The 18430-nt window shown below is 44.5% G+C and overlaps 1 protein-coding gene and 1 long non-coding RNA gene across 2 annotated transcripts in view; one reads left to right on the top strand and one right to left on the bottom strand.

The window, feature by feature from the left end:
• The window catches only part of Parm1 (prostate androgen-regulated mucin-like protein 1), a 99050-nt gene that overhangs the window by 64719 nt on the left and 15901 nt on the right, over nucleotides 1–18430 (top strand). The window contains exon 2 of the mRNA XM_040747395.1: nucleotides 399–1115. Within this exon, the coding sequence (XP_040603329.1) occupies nucleotides 399–1115 (717 nt within the window). The remainder of the gene's footprint in view (nucleotides 1–398; nucleotides 1116–18430) is intronic.
• LOC121140877 lies at nucleotides 13762–17664 on the bottom strand. The gene is made up of 3 exons (XR_005877824.1): nucleotides 17214–17664; nucleotides 16747–16919; nucleotides 13762–14061 (listed from the first exon to the last, which is right to left on the bottom strand). It is a non-coding gene; the product is annotated as an uncharacterized LOC121140877 (long non-coding RNA).

An 18430-nucleotide genomic window follows, 5' to 3' on the forward strand; every position in this document is an offset into this window, starting at 1 on the left:
TGTTATGCAATGACATTCAGTCACGCAAGCAAATGCTGTGAGTTTCATCAGAGGGCCTCACCTTCTAAGGACAGTGATTTAAACCAGCAGGAGACAAGATTATTTCTTTCTACCTGATGCTGGCCTTGAGTTGACTGATCCACTACTTGCTCCTGGGTTTCACACCAGGTTCTACTGGGAGTCACAAATTAAGGGCAGGGATTCATGAGGAGTCACTTTCACAATTCAATGTCACCTGCACAGTGGGGAAAAAAGAAATACCTGGAATTATACTATAAAACAGCTGTGCAGTTGACCACCTGTTTCGTGTGTGAGTGTGTGTGTATGTGTGTGTGTAATATATTTATATATGATTTTCATGTGATTAACTGTGTTTGTCCTGATTCTTTCTTTCATAGGATTGAGGGTACAGGGTGCTCTGACATCAGCCCCCTTGCCTGTTTCTCTTACAACAAAGATCACCCCACCTACAGTCACCTGGACTACCTCTGCTCAAAACACTGCTGTGGCCACCACTATCCCCGTGGCCAGTGACACTCACAACGCCACAGTCCTCCCCACGACTGCTGCGTCTCTGACATCTCAGCTCCCCAAGAACATTTCCACTGTCCCCAGAGAAGAGGCTGTCACCAGCCCATCTTTGAAGCAGAATGGCAGCAACACAGACCTCTCACCCACCGGCTTCCCCTCAACGAGCAGCAATGTCCACTCGACACCCACAGCCAAGGAACACAGCCTTGGTAGTCCCGAAACAAGTGTGCCAGAAACAAGTGTGCCTTCCACTTCGCCGCAGCCACCCACGCTCGTTGCTTCTCAGGCGCCAACCTCGACATCCACATCCCAAGCAACTTCCCCACCCGAGGCTCTGTCTGTCTCCAGTACCTCTAATCACAGCTCCACTGTGAGCAGCACCCAGCCCACAGGACCTGCGATGGCACCCGGGTCCCCAACCGAAGGTCACAGCTCTAGTCACACACCCACTTCTCATGGCACAGCGGAACCAGCACCCAAGGAGAAGTCACCCCAAGATGCTGAGCATGGCAAAGTGGTCTGTGAGTCTGAGACCACCACCCCCTTCCTGATCATGCAAGAAGTGGAGAATGCCTTAAGTTCAGGTGAGTCCCTCTCGAGATAAGATTGATGTTCTTGGTTATGCTGAGGTCAAGCACCCTCCCATGGCAGGCAGGTGGAATGCACCATACCTAAGGGTTATTATAAGACTTGGTAATTTTTAACAAGAATGCAAGTTTTCAGTCACTTACTATTTGGCATTCTTTGTAGTCTGTTGTCATCTGTCTGATGTGTCTTCATGCACTGTCACAGGGATTGTACATAAGTGAGACCATGGAGTAAAAAGAATTGGGTCAAGCTTTCCTAGGTTTTGTGTCCAACAACTTCCTAGTCCCCTCTCAAAATGGAGGAGACCTCCCCTCCCCAGCCCCAAACAGGATCTGTTTTTCCCTTTGGGTATCACAAAGCCAAAGAGAAAAAACAAAGTGGAGCACCAGGGGACCACAGTTGTTTATGGCAGAGAATGGAGAACTGGGAGTCTAAGTTCAGAAATCAGTGGTTTACCTTGAGGTGGGAACGTCATACATACAGGGTTTTCAAAACTAATGGGAAGAATCTCCCCCCTTCTATGGTGTGGTGCCTCTTGTTAAGGCAGCTGGTAGGTATGTCACAAATACAGATTCCAGTTATAACAAAGTTGGAAGTTGTCTGGCCATCACTCTGGAAGAAACTTAGATCCTACTAGTTTTGGCTAACCTGGCTGAGGGGGATGCTCTGGCTTTCAAAGACAAGATTAAGACCAAATAAAAATCCATCTAGGACCCTGGGTGACAGTTGCGGCTCTGAGCCCTGAGCTGGGCCACGCTCTTTCCCCATTCCCTTCTTTTTCCTCATCTTTAGTGTTCTGTCACACACTGTCCTCATGGCGATCAGATGGCAAACATGTGCTTAGGAGTGATCCTGACACAGAGTAACTCAGAACACTAAAATTTGGCCCAGAGTGCTAATGAAATGATGACCTTAGAAGCTGATCACTGTAGGGTAGAGGTAGAGAAGGCTTGTTTATTGACATTTCTGTTCCTGGTGGAAAAGAGCATGGATTTTACAGAACTCTGCATTCATTTTTATTCTCTCAAAACCCCTGTAAAGTTAGTGTCATGTTAGCCTCATTTTGCCACCTTGGAAATTATGGCAGATAGATTTTCAGGGTCTTTTCTAAAACTACACATACCAGACACCAATGTGAAACTATAAACTTCTGAACTGTGGGCATAAAAAACTTCCATGAAAACAATCGTCCATGTGGCGAGGCACCAGTGAGGCAAGAATGGCCAGAATTCAAAGCAGAAATGAACCCAAAGCCTTTCCTTGGGTGTCATGGGATAGGCTTGCATTGAGAATATAATATTTCAGGCTGATCATGTATGACAAGCTGTCAATGGTGAGAATAGACATCTTTTGATGAAAACAAACAAATGCTGGAAATGGAAATAGTACTGAGGAGTGACAGGAAAAGAGAAAGCTAAAATTAACAAAGGAAGGGCCAATAGGCTAATCAGGCAAGCAATCCCAGAAAACAGAGCAGTGGATACTATAGAAACATGTGGAACTTTCAAATAATAAAATATCCTTTTCAAATCTTATTTCAAAAGGCTGGGGGCATACCAGTGAGGTGAGGGGGACAAGAATGGAAGAGACATTCCAGCTGGGATGATGGAGTCCACTGCAGAGGCCTGGCTGAGGTGCAGGAAGCATAGGAAGGCTAGGCTTGAGACGGGAGAGAACGGAAACCAAGTCAGAATCACACCGTGAGGAAAGACCACCTCCATGGCAGCAGAGCCCTCCTATCCTACCTCCCTTCTGACATGTAGTCAGAAACCAGTTGAAGCCAGTAGTGTTTTGGAGAGCCAAGTGGAGAAGGAGGAGGGCAAGCCTGCAGAGGGCCAGAAGGAACCCATTCGTATCCCATTGACACCGGTTTACAAGTCCATGCCAGTACTAAACATGTCCGTAGATAGGTGCCTCTGTTGCTATCTCGTCCTGACTTCCTACCCAAGTATGGAGGAGGTACCTAAATCAGAATAGGTTGTGTAAAATCCATCTCTCATAAAGGGACCATCCAAATACAAGCCTGTGGGCATGGTCCCGTCCCCCTTTTCCTTCCTGGTTTGGGCTGTAACACCATTGCCTGGGTGTCTGCCTCCGTTTGCTTCTCCCTCCAGAATCCCATAGATGGACAACTTGATATTGTAGAGTACAAAATCTAAACTTGGTGAAATGAATCTCCAGGGTCTGATACATCTACTACTTCCTAAAATCCCCTACTTCCTTTACTGGAACTCTCAAAAATGTTCTGGTATTTTGACTTGGTCTTTAACTCACATAATCTTCTTTTCTTCAACCTAGCAGGGCCAAAGGTTCAAATTAGTGGCACAACTGGTCCTTGGTAGGTCAAGAGAATATGCACACAGAGTAAGTCTTTGTCAAGAGAAGCTTGAATGGATGGGAAGAGAGAAGAATAGCAGGGGAGGGTGATTCTCAAGTCCAAGTCAAGGTACATTCATAGAACATGGAGAATTTGTCCCTTAAGATCTCCTTTAATACAAAAGTACTTACAGTGCATCTGCCAGGACCCACAGTCTGTCCTTTGAGATTCAAGCAAAGAGAAAGAAGACAAGGAGTTCCTAATTCCACTCCTTGCTTCTAACCTAAGAACAAACCAAGACAGGCAGGATGAGTATGGAAGCCGTGAGATTCAGTCTGCTCACTGCATAGGCGAAGAGACTCTTCCCTGGAGGAGTAATGAGCCTTGCTCAAGGTTATGCCTCTCTCAGGAACAGAGCTGGGCCCAAGGTGATCTGGCTCTGGGCCAACCCAGAATTGCTGCACGCACCCCATCAGCCCTCAGCTCCCCTGAGTTTCTGCTTCCAGACAGCCAGACAGCTGGGCAGGGATGCTCTTGTTCTGAAATTTGTTGCTGCAGTGGTAAGACCACACTTTGTATGGCAGTTGGTCTTATTCTGGATGAGTTTACATAGCTTATTTCTATTAATCCATCTGGTCAACAAATACTTAGACCTGGTCTGCTGATGAATTGGGAAACAAAGCAAATGTTATGTGAGTTCAAATAAATCAGAGAAAGTGGGATACTCCATGCTGAAGGGAACTGGGAGTGGCAGGAAATACAGAGCATCTGAGAAAATGGGTCTGGAAGAAATTTGCCAAGGTGAGGGTCCAGAAGTACTGCAGGTGATGGATGCTGAGGAGAGAGTATTGCCACTGAAGGGCTGCCTGCTCTCAGTGAGGAAGCCATCACCTTCCCTAAACAGAGACAGTCTGTAACTGAAATCATACTTACCGGGTTTCAAAGACCCAGTGCAGAAAAGAACAGAAAGTCAACAGTTTTCTATTGCTTGCAGGCTGAGATGGCAATACTTTCAATATATGGAGTTAAATAAAAATTATATTTTTAAAAAATGAAGAAGCACCAGCTCCAAGCAGATCTCATGGTGCTGTGGCTCTAACAGTCTAATTGCTTCCCATCTGAACCAGGATGAAGGGCCAGGGTTTAGGTCATGCCCGCAAAAGTCAGCCTGCCCTGCACCCTTACAGACTCTCTACTCTAGAATGTTCCTACCCTCAAGCGACCTGGCATCTTTCCTGTGAGCTGGACACAGAGAATCCTCCTGCCTTAGGGCCTTTGCACTCACTGCCCCCTGCCTGAAACATCCACCGCCTCTGTTAAATGGATCAGCGCTGTTCCGTGTCCAGACTCTATTCAACTGCCGTCTCTTTAGCACACCTCCTCTCCACTAAGTGGAGTGATAACTGCCATCAGTGCAGAGCCCTTCACACGCTTCACGTGCCTTGTTACTGCTTGCCATTCTCTGGCTGCATCGCCTATATCAGGAGACTCCTTGCTTTCTGCTGCGAGGCTAACGGAAGGACCCTGATCCCAGAGAATAAGGGGGAGGTTATGTCTCCAACCCTCTGATGTGGCAGATCCCCAGCAGCGGTCGGTAGATCAATGAAAGTGTCCATCAGCCAGCACCAGGGAAGCTGTTGCATTTATCTGAGACCCGTTTTTATCAATAAGATGGACTAAGGAGAACATCTATAGGATGTGACTATTAGAATGTTTAGGTAACATGTACACTTAGCTATTGTACAGTGGCCCCCAAACAATGGCTTTGATTGTTGTTTTACTATTATTTGCTGTTTTATTAATTTTTTGATGTTGCAACTATCACCATCTTTATTATCATATTTGTCATAATAAAGGATGCCCACAATCTTCAACAAGCATTTAGTAAGCTAAGTATCCAGCTCTATATATAGTAAGGATACATGTAGCTATGAATAATAGTCACTTCTCTGGAAATTTACGAAGTAGCATGTATATGGCCCAGAAAGCAATACAGAGTTCCAGGTTGCCTGGGCAGGTACATCACCAATAAAGGAGGAAGGAGCTTCAGGAGGGGTTCCAGAGGCCCTAAGTCATGGGATAAGGTTGTTGGCTGTACCTGGAGTGTACTGATAGTCACTGAAAGGAAGTATAGTCTAAGAATTATACTTAAACAGTATTCAACAGCAGGAAAACTGTGCTTGGCAAACTGTAAGCAGTTGAGGACCAAAAAGATACAGCAGTTCATACATGGTTTCTGGTAGTTCATCATCAATTATAGATAGGTCATGTTATTTAACTACTCTACCATTAGGGCTTTTTACTTTGTGTTGAATACAGGAGAGGCTATCTTAAAGTCCTTTGTACTTGTTATACTATGACAAGGTTTTATTACACTGACCCAATGTCTAAGAAATAAGATCCTTGTTTGTGAGAGCCTTGCTTGGAGATTGGGCCGTTACCTAACACAGGCTCCCCTCACACAATCCTTAGAATGCACCAATGAGGAGGATCATCTGCATCTGTTCTAAAGGTGAAAACTATGCCCACAGAGACAGACTTACTCAAGCCTCAGGTGAGTGACAGGGCCAGGGCTCAAACTCCATCCTCCAGTCAAGGTTTCCTGCCACTGAATGCATCCTGCCTGACATAATGGAAACACAGAGTCAGGAGAGCTAACAGTCATCAGCACACTTGAATAGGCTACAAGGGATACTGTCTGATCTCAACACCTGGGTCACCAGAGGGAAGAGAAGGTGGTGTTGGCAGCCATCACAAGTCAGCTGAACAGCAGGCAAGCGTTCCGATTTGCAGCTTTTGTCTAACTAGTAAAGAAAAAAAAGGAGTAACTGGTGTTAAATTTGGGCCATGCTGTTATGAAGCCAGAGCTCTTTGTGTGTAAGTATTATGATGGTTTCCATTCCCTGAGCAAAGTCAGTGCAATGCACAGCTCAGGACACAGTGAGTGTGGGAGGAGGGGCTGAGATGCAGAGCAATTACACTCACTTCGTCGTCAGGCGACGCGCGCACACGCACTTCACAGTTGTGCTCAATCTGCTTGTGACAGCGTAAAATCCACGAGTTCACTGGGAATGTGATGCATTTCCCATCACAGCGAGAAGGGCAGGGCTGTGAAAATTGGTGGCATTTTCTGAACTGTAGATTGCTGGTTTGAAATCCAGCTTTTATTCATCGGGAACTATGCTAATAAACACCCTTAAAGGGCAGTGCTGCAGAGACATCTCTGTGTCTCCAGCTCCGGGAATTTTTGGTGTAGAAGACATCCGTATGTTTGAGATGAATGTAGACTTGAAAAAAACAATTAACTGATAGGAAAGAGAAGAGTATCACTCAAAAAACATACCTAGGAAAGGGTTAGGAGTGGAAAAAATGTGTATCATAATAAGTTAATGATCATATTTCAAAAAGATTACAAATCGGATAAAGAAGTTAACAGCAATTTAATATAAAAACATATGTATGAGAAGACCACATGAAAGGAACGTTAGCTTTCCTCAGTATAATTTTAGAATGCTCAGAATGTATCAGAAAGCAATACTCCTAAAGAGTAAGTTGTCCTGCATTCCGTTTACAAATACATCATACATGGTCGGACCTGGACCTCTTCAGTGGGTGACACTGCCCATCTTTCTGTTCTCTTCCTCCCACTTCCTATGTCTTCTCCATCACCAAGTATTATTATTATTTTTAATTAATTATTTATTTGTTTTTATGGTCATTGAGTGGTCTGCCTTCACATAAGTCTGTATACCATGTGTGCAATACCCACAGAGGTTAGAAGGGGAAATTGGGTCTTCTTGACTTGGAGTTACTGACAGTTGTGAGCTTCCATCTGGGTGCTGGGAACAGAACCCAGATCATCTGGAAGAGCAGCCAGAGGTCTCAACCACTGAGCCATCTCTCCAGCTCCACCAAGTATTATAGATATTCAACTATTAGCAGTTCTTAATCTCATTCCCACCTCCTCATATTCATTCTCAAGTGAGGTCTCTCAAAACCACATGACAGAAGTTTCCAAGCAAGCCTCTCCACCACTTCACCTCCCTAACCTTGCTGATTCACTACAGAGCAACCAGAATGGGGATTAAACACAAATCAGACAGAACTTGTATCACCATCTTCCATCAGTATCTCAGCCTTCAACACAAAGCTCCCAAGTTTGTACTTTATGTGGCCTCTACCACCTACCCCTCACTCTTAGCATCTCCATGACTAGCTGCGAGTCAGGTTCATGAGTCTGCTGGTCTTCCTCATGACAGGGTCATCATCTATACAGTGCTTCTTTCCAGAACTTTCTCCAACACCTCATTCATTCAGTCCTGGAATCTCAGCTCAACTATCACTTGTTATGGATGTTTCCTATGTGAATTCCAGGCCAGTGCTTATCTTTCAGTTACCGTTTGCACGCATTTCAGTTGTATCCCTTCTCCACAGCAGGATGATATACTTAGCCGTGTGTGGCTCTTTGCTTATTGTCATCACCTCTTCCCAAGATAAATGGGGATAGGGTGAGACTGTCTGTGTTGACTCAAAAATATATTCTAGCACCTAACTATGCCTAGCTCAGTGTAGGTGTTCAATAAATACTTAGTAAATCAACATTTTTTGTTTGTTTTATATAGAAACCTACACGTTTTCTTAACCTGGTACATTCTGAGTTATGAGTAGAAAATGAAAACATAATGGAACATCCTCACCTGTGTATACAAAGATACCTCTGTACCCTCTCAAGACCACAGACCACTTTTCGCTGCCATGATGTGTCTCCACCCTCTCCCACCCCCGACACACCCCTTTTTGCCCACATCCCGATGCCCACTTTGGACCTTACCATGAGCATTGGATGCTATGGCTGTTTTTATGAACTACATTCACACTGTCTTCTTATGGGCTGGATTCTTTTTGCTAACCTTCAAACCTTGCTAATTCCCAATGGAGTCTGACTATTAGATGCTATTTCAGTTAAAACACAATCATCTATTTCTCCTTTGACTTACCTTCACTACTTAAACCTTAATCTAATTTTGAAGTATTTCTGAGATACCCTTTTAAAAAATATATGTCAAAGTAATAAAACCAACTATTTACCATTTATATTGTCACCCAGTAACAAGACAACCATTGCATATTTTAATTGCCCCAATGCCATCTTTTATTTTATTTGGAGAATTTCTGTCTCCGTGGAACAATTTTTCTTTTCTATTCAGATTTGACATTCATCAGTGATAGGTGAAAGGTGATTTTGAAAATGCTTCACTGAGAAAATGAAAGTTAACATATAAATCCAGATAATGCTACTAAGAAACCTACAGCCTGGTGGTTCATCAGGAAATAGGGATGAGGATTGGTCCAATCTCATCTCCACTCTGGACCTCTAGACTGTTCTAGCTCAAGAGAGCATGTCATTTTAGCTACAGAGTAACTGACCAGGAAATGGAGGGCAGGTCATCATATACCCATCAGCTTTGTCAGAAAAGAGTCTAAAGATCTCATTCCAGGGTACTGAGTTGGGAGTTAGCAAAACTTACAAGTGATGCTGAATTGATATTGTCCTTAACACGCCCACTCCCTTGATCCCAGGAAAAATAATATTGGTTATAACAGATGGCATTTTTGCAGTGTTTCACATTCATGGCTAGATAGAAGAAGTAGACCACTGTCTTAAAGACAAATGTGAGTTTCATGCTAAAATGAAAAAATCTCACTAAGTCGGTAGAAATTAGCCATCGGGCACTCTATAGCATGTTTCCATTTAGAAATGGTGTGGAATAACTTCAAAGGTAGGCTGCAGCAAGGCAAGGGTGCTGATGATGACATAAACTCTACCCTGAAACTGTCTGGTTGAGATCTCTCCAGTGCCTTTTGCTACATGAAAGACCCTCGGGTAAGTTGGTCTATCACTGGACATCATCTTCAAGATGAGGTCACGCAGAACTGTACCTATTCTATAAAATTCTTACTAAGACTAAGACAATTGTACAAAATTCTTCTGGTACAGTTAGAAGTAAATGATGTCAGTTGTTATTATTACAGTTAGATTTAGGGGTGGCAACTGCTGGCTCAGACTCTTTTAGACTGGTTTTCTTAGATTGAAATCTTAGAATGTTTATAAAACATTTTAAGACTCCCAAAGGGACCCTTACAGTGAGTCTTGGGTAATAAAAGCCTATGAAAGTACCTGTCTTTAGTACAATACAGAAAAGGATAATCCAAATGGCGTGAAGGAGAATAACCGTTCCCCTCTGAAGCAGTAACACTTTCACTTGGGAAACCAAAGGGAGTGGGCTGAAAAATGAAACTGCTAGGGTTTTCTGGCTGAAAAGAGCAATCTTGGGGCACTAGGGGAAACAAGCTAAGAAGAGGCATACCAGTGAGGAGCGGAGCAGTGCCCTCCCCTAACCGGCATCACAGTTGGGAAATTAGTTTTCTTTCCAGTGTTTTTAACTGGAAAGCCACAGAGGCCTAAGTCTGGGAAAATTTAAACTTGGTAAATATAGTGTCTGAAAGCAGGCCCTAGGGGCCTTGGTGATTAATTACATGAGGACAAGGCTGAATTTAACTAATGGCTCTTAGGAGATCTCTGATTCCTTGGGATTACTGTAATTACATTGATGTCACTGCCCTCACCCAAAGTTGTTGGGGTGACTGACCTGGGGGATAAGTGACCTGAAACAGTAATAATTACAAACAATAAACATGCACATTACTTGGTGAAAGGGGAGGACTGGACCTCAGGCTCTGACAATGGCCTTAAAGGCTTGCGTGTATCCAGAGTGGCGTGTATTCCAGAGTTGCACAATCACTGGGCTGCACCAAAGGGAAAGGGGCTCGCACCTGGCAGAGTGAATGAGCTCAACCAGAGACCTCTGCCAACTCCTCCATCTTATCATTTTCCTCAGGATGGTTTTATCCATGGTTGGGCTTCACATTTACTATTATAGAGTGGAGATTATAACAATGGCACAACCTTCGTCTCTCAGTGTTCCTGGAGACAAGGTGGCTTCCTCCTGTAATATATTATCCCTCCAGGCAACGTTCACAGAGATGAGAGTTGAGGACCCCAGGCTAGTCCTTAATACTCCTCATTCCCTGCAGATGGGGTGTGGAACTCCCACTCTGGCCAACTAAATGTGAGCCGTGTTCCTGACAGCCCCGGGGTTGCTGGGTGGCAATCAGCCTAGGAGCAGTATGCTATGAGGAAGGGATAAGCAAGATCATTGCTATTCTCGGAAACTCCGGGTAGCTCATGTTACAGATGTCAAAGGAGAGCTGAGACTGAGCAATCTAAACAGGTAGTCAAAATAAATTCCAAATGAGAAGGAGGCCCCATTTGCGTTGGAAAAGACTGTAATTGTAAGTGAAGTGAAGAAACTTTAAAACCATGGTAACGGAGACCGGCCAGAAATGGTTTCGTTAATTGCAAGCCTGTGCCCCGTGCTTCCTTAGAGTGAGTACAGTGCCGTGCTCCCAGGAGACAGCAAAGTGAGAGGAAATGGCACTGGGGTATGTAGTTCATGGCATTTATTATCTTAACCAAGATTAAACTTCCCACTACTTATTTTTAGCTGTATACTTTATACAACAAAGTGTTTATCTATTGTTTATCTGTATGGTATATGGTATATGGCATAAATGTATTCATGTCTGTACACGTAGACAGTGTACATGCATGTGTGTGTACAGGGTGTGGAAGCTAGAGGTCAGGTGTCTTTCTCGGTCACTCTCCACCTTAGTTTTCCAGACAGGGTCTCACTGAAGCTGAAGGTCACCTGTTTGGCTGCAGGGGTTGCCAGTGAGCCAGGGACACACCCATCTTCTGCCTTCCCAGCACTGAGATTAGAGGTGTTCCCAGGCTTTTATGTGGGTACCAAGGATCCAAACTCAAGTCTTCATACTTGTGTGGCAAGGCCTTAACTGACTGAGCCATCTCTCTGGCCCACAGCAGTACTTTTAGGTCGAAGGTCAACTATTCTCCAAACCAGGTCTTCAAAACACATTAAGTCTAAAAGTACAGTTGTACCCCTGGCCCAAGTCTGAAGCAATCTTTGCCTACTAACTAACTGTTGGACATAGGTATGACAGAAGGGAAGGAATCCAGATGGGTAACAGTTGCCTGATTCCGGCCAGTTGGCTTCTTACCCTATGTTTGAGGGAATGACTACATAGCAAGTCAATGATGTAAAGGTTTAGGAAGGGCTTGGTAGAAAAAAGGAAGAATGTGCAGAAGCAAACGTGCGTTGTCTTCATTAAAACTCTTCTACAGATTAGCATGCAAAGCGTATGATGATCAAGAGTATTCTTCCCTACAGCACATTCACTAACAAAGGTGATTAGACCAGGCTGGGGAGACGGCTCAGCTGGCAAAGTGCTTGTGTACAAGCCTGAGGATCTGAGCTTGAGCCCGAGCACTCACCTAAGACAAAGGGCATGGTTTTGCATGTTTTTACTCTCAGTGTAAGGGGGAAGAGACAGGGAGGTCGCTGGGGCTCAATGGCCAGCTAGCCTCATCTAATTAGTGCACCCTGGATCCAAATGAGAGACACTGTCACACAAAGCAAAGTGGACACCTTCTGAGGAGTCATATCCAAAGCTGTCTGATGGGAGATCCTTCTGTATATGTTTCTCTTATTGGCTGATGAATATAACACTGTTTGGCTAGTGGCCAGGCAGGAAGGATAGGCAGGGCTCCCAGAAGAGGAGAATTCTGGTATGTATAGGCACACAGTAGTCATCATGTAGAGCCTGGGAAGAGAAGAAGCAGCTGGTGTTCTCTGGAAATATACAGATTAATAGAAATGGGTTAATAATTAAGACAGAGCTAGCCAATAGGAAGCCCTAGTCACTGGCCAATAGTTTTATAATTAATATAAGTCTAGTGTGTTTATTTGGGGTTCTCAAGGGCAGCAGAATCCTGCCAGGACAAAGAACCTGCTGTTGCAAAATGGTGCTCAACATGGGGCAGAGGACCTCCCCCATCAGCTGTCCTCTGACATGGCCAGAGGGCATACCCTTGTTGTTTTTATGAGGAAGTGTATGTGTGTGTGTGTGTGTGTGTGTGTGTGTGTGTGTGTGTGTGTGTGTGTGTATGTTGGTTCATATTCAGGGGTATCCTAGTTCTCAGTGAAATTCCTGTCCTATTGTGCTAGTGCACAAAACACTTCCTTCTGCCTTTTCTTCCCAGGGACTTTAGAGGCAGAAGGCAAGGACTAGCTTGTCTGCCCAAATCCTGCCCACCCAGAGAAATTATTCTTTCTCACCTCTTCTCAAGACTTGTTTCAACTTTTCCAGACCCACCCCCTCTCAGTTACAGGTAGAAATATCAAGTTTGGCATTGCCTACCTCCCTATCTACCTTCCTATCTGCCAATCCAAACCTGGACTCTCTTGTGTGGTTCCCAAACACGGATGCTTGCCGTGGCAAGCCACTGGCATGATGTTCTCTGTAGTCTGCATTCCTGGATCAAGAGGAAGTCAGGAGTCCATCCAAAACAGCCTTAGAGACTAGGGGTTCATTCAAAACAGCCTTGTGAGATTATAAACCAACAAAGGAAACAAATTTAACTCCCACAGAACGGAGTAGAGGAAGGGAGGAAAGGGGGCGAGAGTCAAGCAGGATCCATGGCCAGAAGTCAGCATGACCTTCAGTAGCACAAAGATGCCATCCATTTAGCGGTTATATATGAGGAGCAAGAACGGATTTCTTTCACTCCCTCATCTCATCCCACTTACAACACAAATCCCATCACTATCACCTCACTGCCACCAGACAGCTGGCACAGAGCCCTGGTTATGGCCAACTTTCAGCCTTCTTTCTCCACTCAGCCTCTGTCATAAAGTTTTGAACAACAAAAAAGTCTGTATTGAACATGAACAAATATTTCTTGTCATTTTCCTCTAAACAATATAGTCTAAACAGTGGCTATTTATATATCATGTACACTTGACTGGTTATACTAAATAATCCAAAGGTAATTTACAGTATATGGAAAATGTGCATAGACTATATGTAAATGCTTTTATATTTTCTATAAGGAACTTGAATGCCTTGGGTTTTTGTGTCTGCAGAGGACACGGTCTCTCATGGATGCTGTGAAATGACTGCTGCACTGCACATTTGGCAGCAATGTGGGCAGTTTTTTGGGACACACACACACAAACACACGCACATGCATGCTATGTGTACGTGCGTGCACACACACACATGCACTCAAAACTAGTGCCATGGAGTCTCATATCTTAACTTGCTGTCCCGTGACTTGTGACTGCTTCTAATTAGTCCTCTTCCCAACACACATCACTACCAAAGAAATGTCAGTTACCATGTATACAGAGTTATTTAATATCCAGTTGTTACTGTGCTTTGACTCATCTTCACAGTGTTTATAGGAGGACCCAAACTACTACACAGTCCTGAATTAGACCTTGACTCCGGAGAGTCAACAGAAGGCAGGCATTCAGAGTGAAGGCTTGATCTAACTTCTGGCCCAGTTCTAGCACTCCAGTGCAAGTGGCAGGAGCAGTTAGTGGATAGCAGCATGGATTCCAAGCAAGCATGTCCTCTGTAGCAGGCCCTTCTAGTTACCAACGTAGTCTGGGGCCCCACACCTCTGTCCTCAGTTTCTCCATCTGTAAAGCAGAGGTAGCAAAAGTATTTAGTTTATGCAGTTCTTACGGGGGATAGGTGTATTGAAATACTGAAACTACAGACTTAAGAGCAGGAGAGCATTAACTGCTGTTGTTTGTACTATCATTGCTTGTTGCTATCATTGATATCAGGAGGAAGGGTATCACTCTGCAAAGGTGGAAGAGTCTACCATGATAAATGGAAATCCAAGGCACACTCCATTCTGGTACTCAACACACCCACAGATAGACAGACACTTTGAAAGAGAAAGAACTCAAGGCAAAGTGCCCCTGGGTTCCTGATGACCTTCAATGAAGGAACTGTCACACACTCTGAAGTGGCCACCTGCTCCTGTCTATAGCTCTCTTACTTTGTGATCCAGGAAGAAGGAAGGAAAGTGTGATAATATGGAAGAGCAGTTGAGTTCTGTTAATGAGTCTTCTCAAATGCAGCAGGAGTATGTGCACACACCCAGGACCTGGGTCAAGCACTCACACATATGAACTAAATTCTCTGGCTGTGTGGCTCATATGTCAAAACAATGGATAGGAGCTAAGCACTCTCCTTTTGTTCATCCTTGGACACTCCTCCATTGCCTGTTCTAGCCCCTGTGGTCTCAGACAACATTTGTAATAGCACTGGTCAAGTGTAGTCACAGGGTGCTTGGATCCACTCTACCATGTCTTAGCATTTTCATTCTGGGTGCATTTGGCAAATATTCGCAACATAAATGTAGAATGAAAGGCTTATTTCATACTAACTGGGAAGGTGAGTCCACTCAAGGAAACAATTCTAAAAGTGGGAACTTCAGGGTTAAGTGATACAGGAGATAGCAGTGATGTGGGCAGAGAGCTCTTGAGTTTGAGACAGCAAGAAATTCCACACATCTGTGGGTTAGAGGCAAGCATGGAGAGAGAGGCCCCTTAAAATGTTTATTCCAGGACTGCCTCTGGGCATCGACAAAGGGAACAGTGTCTGGCTATATCTTAGCAGAGGCATGTCCTTTTAGGAGTTTGCTATGGCTGTTGCACAGGTCTAATCTGTCTATAGTCAGTTATTGCTAAATAACTCTTTCCCAGCCAACCCCTACAGCCATCCATGGAGCCTCACCATTAAAGAGTATGGAGGGTGAAGGTCTAGGGTGGGGCAGGATGGAGGCCTAGGGGTAGGTGCCTGGAAAAGACCCAGACCAGAGTATTCGGGATGAGTAGGTACAAAGCCTGTGTTCAAGAATGTCCTGGGACAGTGACTGGGGTCAAAACTTCCGGTGGTCATGCTTCCTGCCAATATCACAATGAGTGATTCAGCACCGAAGGAAAGTGTTAAGTACCCACCATGGGCCAGAGACAGTACCTGGTGCTAAAAGTGGGCAAAGGATGGGAGAAGATGCAAGATGCCTATGATGAGAATCAGCCTGAGAAAACTCAAAAACACAACCCAGTGTTTGAAAGCAGGAGGCACATTGTCAGTTACTCAACAGTGTCCATCAGAGAAAGCATCCCGGAAGCCTTGGTATTTAGTTAAGTCATAAGGGGGAAAAAAACAAAGCAAACAAATGAACCAAGAAGACACGAGCTGAAGAACCCATGGGCTACAGGAAGTAACTAGCATGGTGGCAATTACGATGCAAAAGGCAGGTGAAATAAACCCTGGGTTCAAATGTTACTTAGCTCCATGATTTACCAAATGTAAAACTTTTAATCAAGATCTCAACCTTTCTTGGCCACAACTTCCTCATCTATAAAATGGGAGTGTGTCTGTTCAGCTGAGAAAGGGAATTAAATGAGAGGTGTATCCTTCTTGGTAGGACTGGTCCCAAGTAAATCACCTGCAAAGGACAGGTGTCGTGGTAATCCTTGAATCTGTTTATTCTCATTCTGGGCCATTATGAAAGTGACATAGAAAGGGTACTGTGAGAAATCTAGGCTTTGGGGTGGCATGAACTTCAGGGAAGCTTTGGTTTCTGGATCTTCAAGAGCCCTTTGGCTAGGCAGAACATGTTGGCACCATGCAATGTGCTGGCACAGGGGGATGTCTTGTAGCTTGGCTTACACAATATGCAGATACATTTCCTCCAATTCTCCAGTGTCTGCCCATCCCACAGCTTTATGGCATGAGTCACACCTGGTCTGTAAATAATGGATCCCAAGGAGGAAGAACTAAACGCCCGCAAACTTCCTCACACCCCTTCCCAGCACATAGCCAGTGAGGTCCTGTATATTCCTTGTGGGCAAAACTTTCCCCACAGCCAAATCTTCCTCCTTTTTCTTCTCCAAGTCCCATCTTGGGAAAAAAAAGGAGAATAAAATGACAAGGGGAAATCCAGGTTAAACAAAAGTTGGGAGAACAGCATTTGTTTGCACAAGGCAAAAACAAACAAACAAACAAACAAAAATCCAAAGCCTCATCAGTTGAGAGAAGGTTCAGAACACAGGATCTTCTGGGCTCAGGCTAAATCTCCTTCCAGAAGATTCCAACTCCTGGGGTTGGAGATAGGGGTAGGGATGGGGTGGAGAGGGTGTAGCATTCCCTTCAAAGAGCCAGTGGGTGACCCAACATCTCATGGAAAGGTCTCAAACTTCAGTACAAACTACTTTACTTTATACATTTGCTTAGCATTGGTGGAACCAACTCTCTAAGGGCCCTTTGCCCAGTGCCCCCAAGGAGACTACCAGGTAAAATGTCACCTGTAACCTCCATCTCTGGTAATGAGGATGATGCCACCCGTGGTCACAGAAGGGTAGCCTTGAAGATGGGAACTGCTCCTGGAGCCGGATGGCCATGATGATGTGGAGAAGAGGCAGGACGCTGTCACGTCGTCTCCACACAAACAAGAACAGCACTTGGGTTGGGGAACGGCCTGTTTTATTTTAAAATGAGATGGTACATAAATAAACTGGGTAAATGGCAGAGCTGGAGGAAATCCAGGGGCTTAGAGTTAGGGAAGACACCCTGCAGAAAGTCAGACCTACAGCGCCCTACACTAGCCTCTCCTTAGGGTGGTTTAGGAGTCCTCTAGTGGAGCCCGCTATATTCCTTTCCCTTTGGTGTGGGGCGGGGGAGGAGGGATTAAATTAAAAGGTCAGTTTTTTAAAACTGTTCCTAATTGCAACAACTGCATCTTTTCTAATCGTCCAATGCCCCCTCAGCTTACCTTGCGGTTTTAGCCCTCCCTTTGAAAGCGCACAGTGGAGCTCTTAAGAGGTTCTCCTGAACTTTGAATTGTTCTAATTTCAGCACAGTTTGGAGGCCAAGAAGCTAAGAACGGCCTTTCAAAGCAGGAGCGGAGGTTTTCCATAAGAGCATCTGACCTCTGGCTTTCTCCACTCGGCCGGATCTGTGCATCTCCGCAATCGGCACCACCATCTACCAAATGCCATAAAAACAGAGAGATAATCACACTGACGATTACACTCATCTGGCTCAAAGGCCTTCTAAAAGCAACGAAATGGGCATGCAAGTTGTCCTGGAGTGTGCGAGCTCTGAAATGGTGGTGATGGCTGGTCTCCATGGAAACACCCAGCTCTTCTCATTGTTAGCGGTGACCTCTGGCTCTCTCCTGTAACCACTGGGAAAGTAGATGCCAGAAGTAGCCTTTCACCTAAAACTTTAGGGGGATTACTAAAGAGTTAAGAAGTAGCTTTGCTTCTTGGCTATGCCCTACTTCTTCTGGCAAAGGGCATGATGGGGAAAGCAATAAGCACAAGCCATTCACGGAAGGAAGGCGAACATAAAAGAGATGCCAAATAATTTACAACTGATAAGTCTCTAAGAATGTGTGCAAGATTCATGTGCAAGAGATAGGAGACGGTCCAGGATCATGCACTGAACAATTCCTCAGATTGGTGTGTGGGTGACATCTTGTTTTCCTGTATTAAAGTCACGTGGGCAGAACATACTAGTCAACCCAGTTGACTAAATAACCAGGCAATCGTGGTTACTCACAAGAGTCTAATTGATCTTTAATACTTCTAAGGTAGAATAAAAGTACATACATTATTAACCCAAACCCATACAGAAAGAGTTCTGTACTCCAAAGACATATTTGGAGGCAGGATGCTTATTTTTATAGGGTCACATGCCTTAATCTGTCAGTCTGTCTATTCACCTTCCCGTTAATACTGATTTAGGAACAAAATGTCAAGCTACAGCATGAAGCATTTGTGTTCCTTTATAACTATGTTGCTGCAGCAATGACAACAAAAGAGTTACCTGAACAATTGACCTTACTTTGCATACCAAAAGACTTCATTCTCTATAATCCAAATCTCCTGTTTGACCATAGAAGGTGGCCTTACTTCTCCAAGAGAAGAGAAGCGGTTCTTTTTTAATTGCTTTGATCTTATGGCATCGGAGAAATCTGCACATCTC

The sequence above is a fragment of the Mesocricetus auratus genome, unplaced genomic scaffold (genome assembly GCF_017639785.1).
Source record: "Mesocricetus auratus isolate SY011 unplaced genomic scaffold, BCM_Maur_2.0 Super-Scaffold_100006, whole genome shotgun sequence".
NCBI classification, from domain to species: Eukaryota; Metazoa; Chordata; class Mammalia; order Rodentia; family Cricetidae; genus Mesocricetus; species Mesocricetus auratus.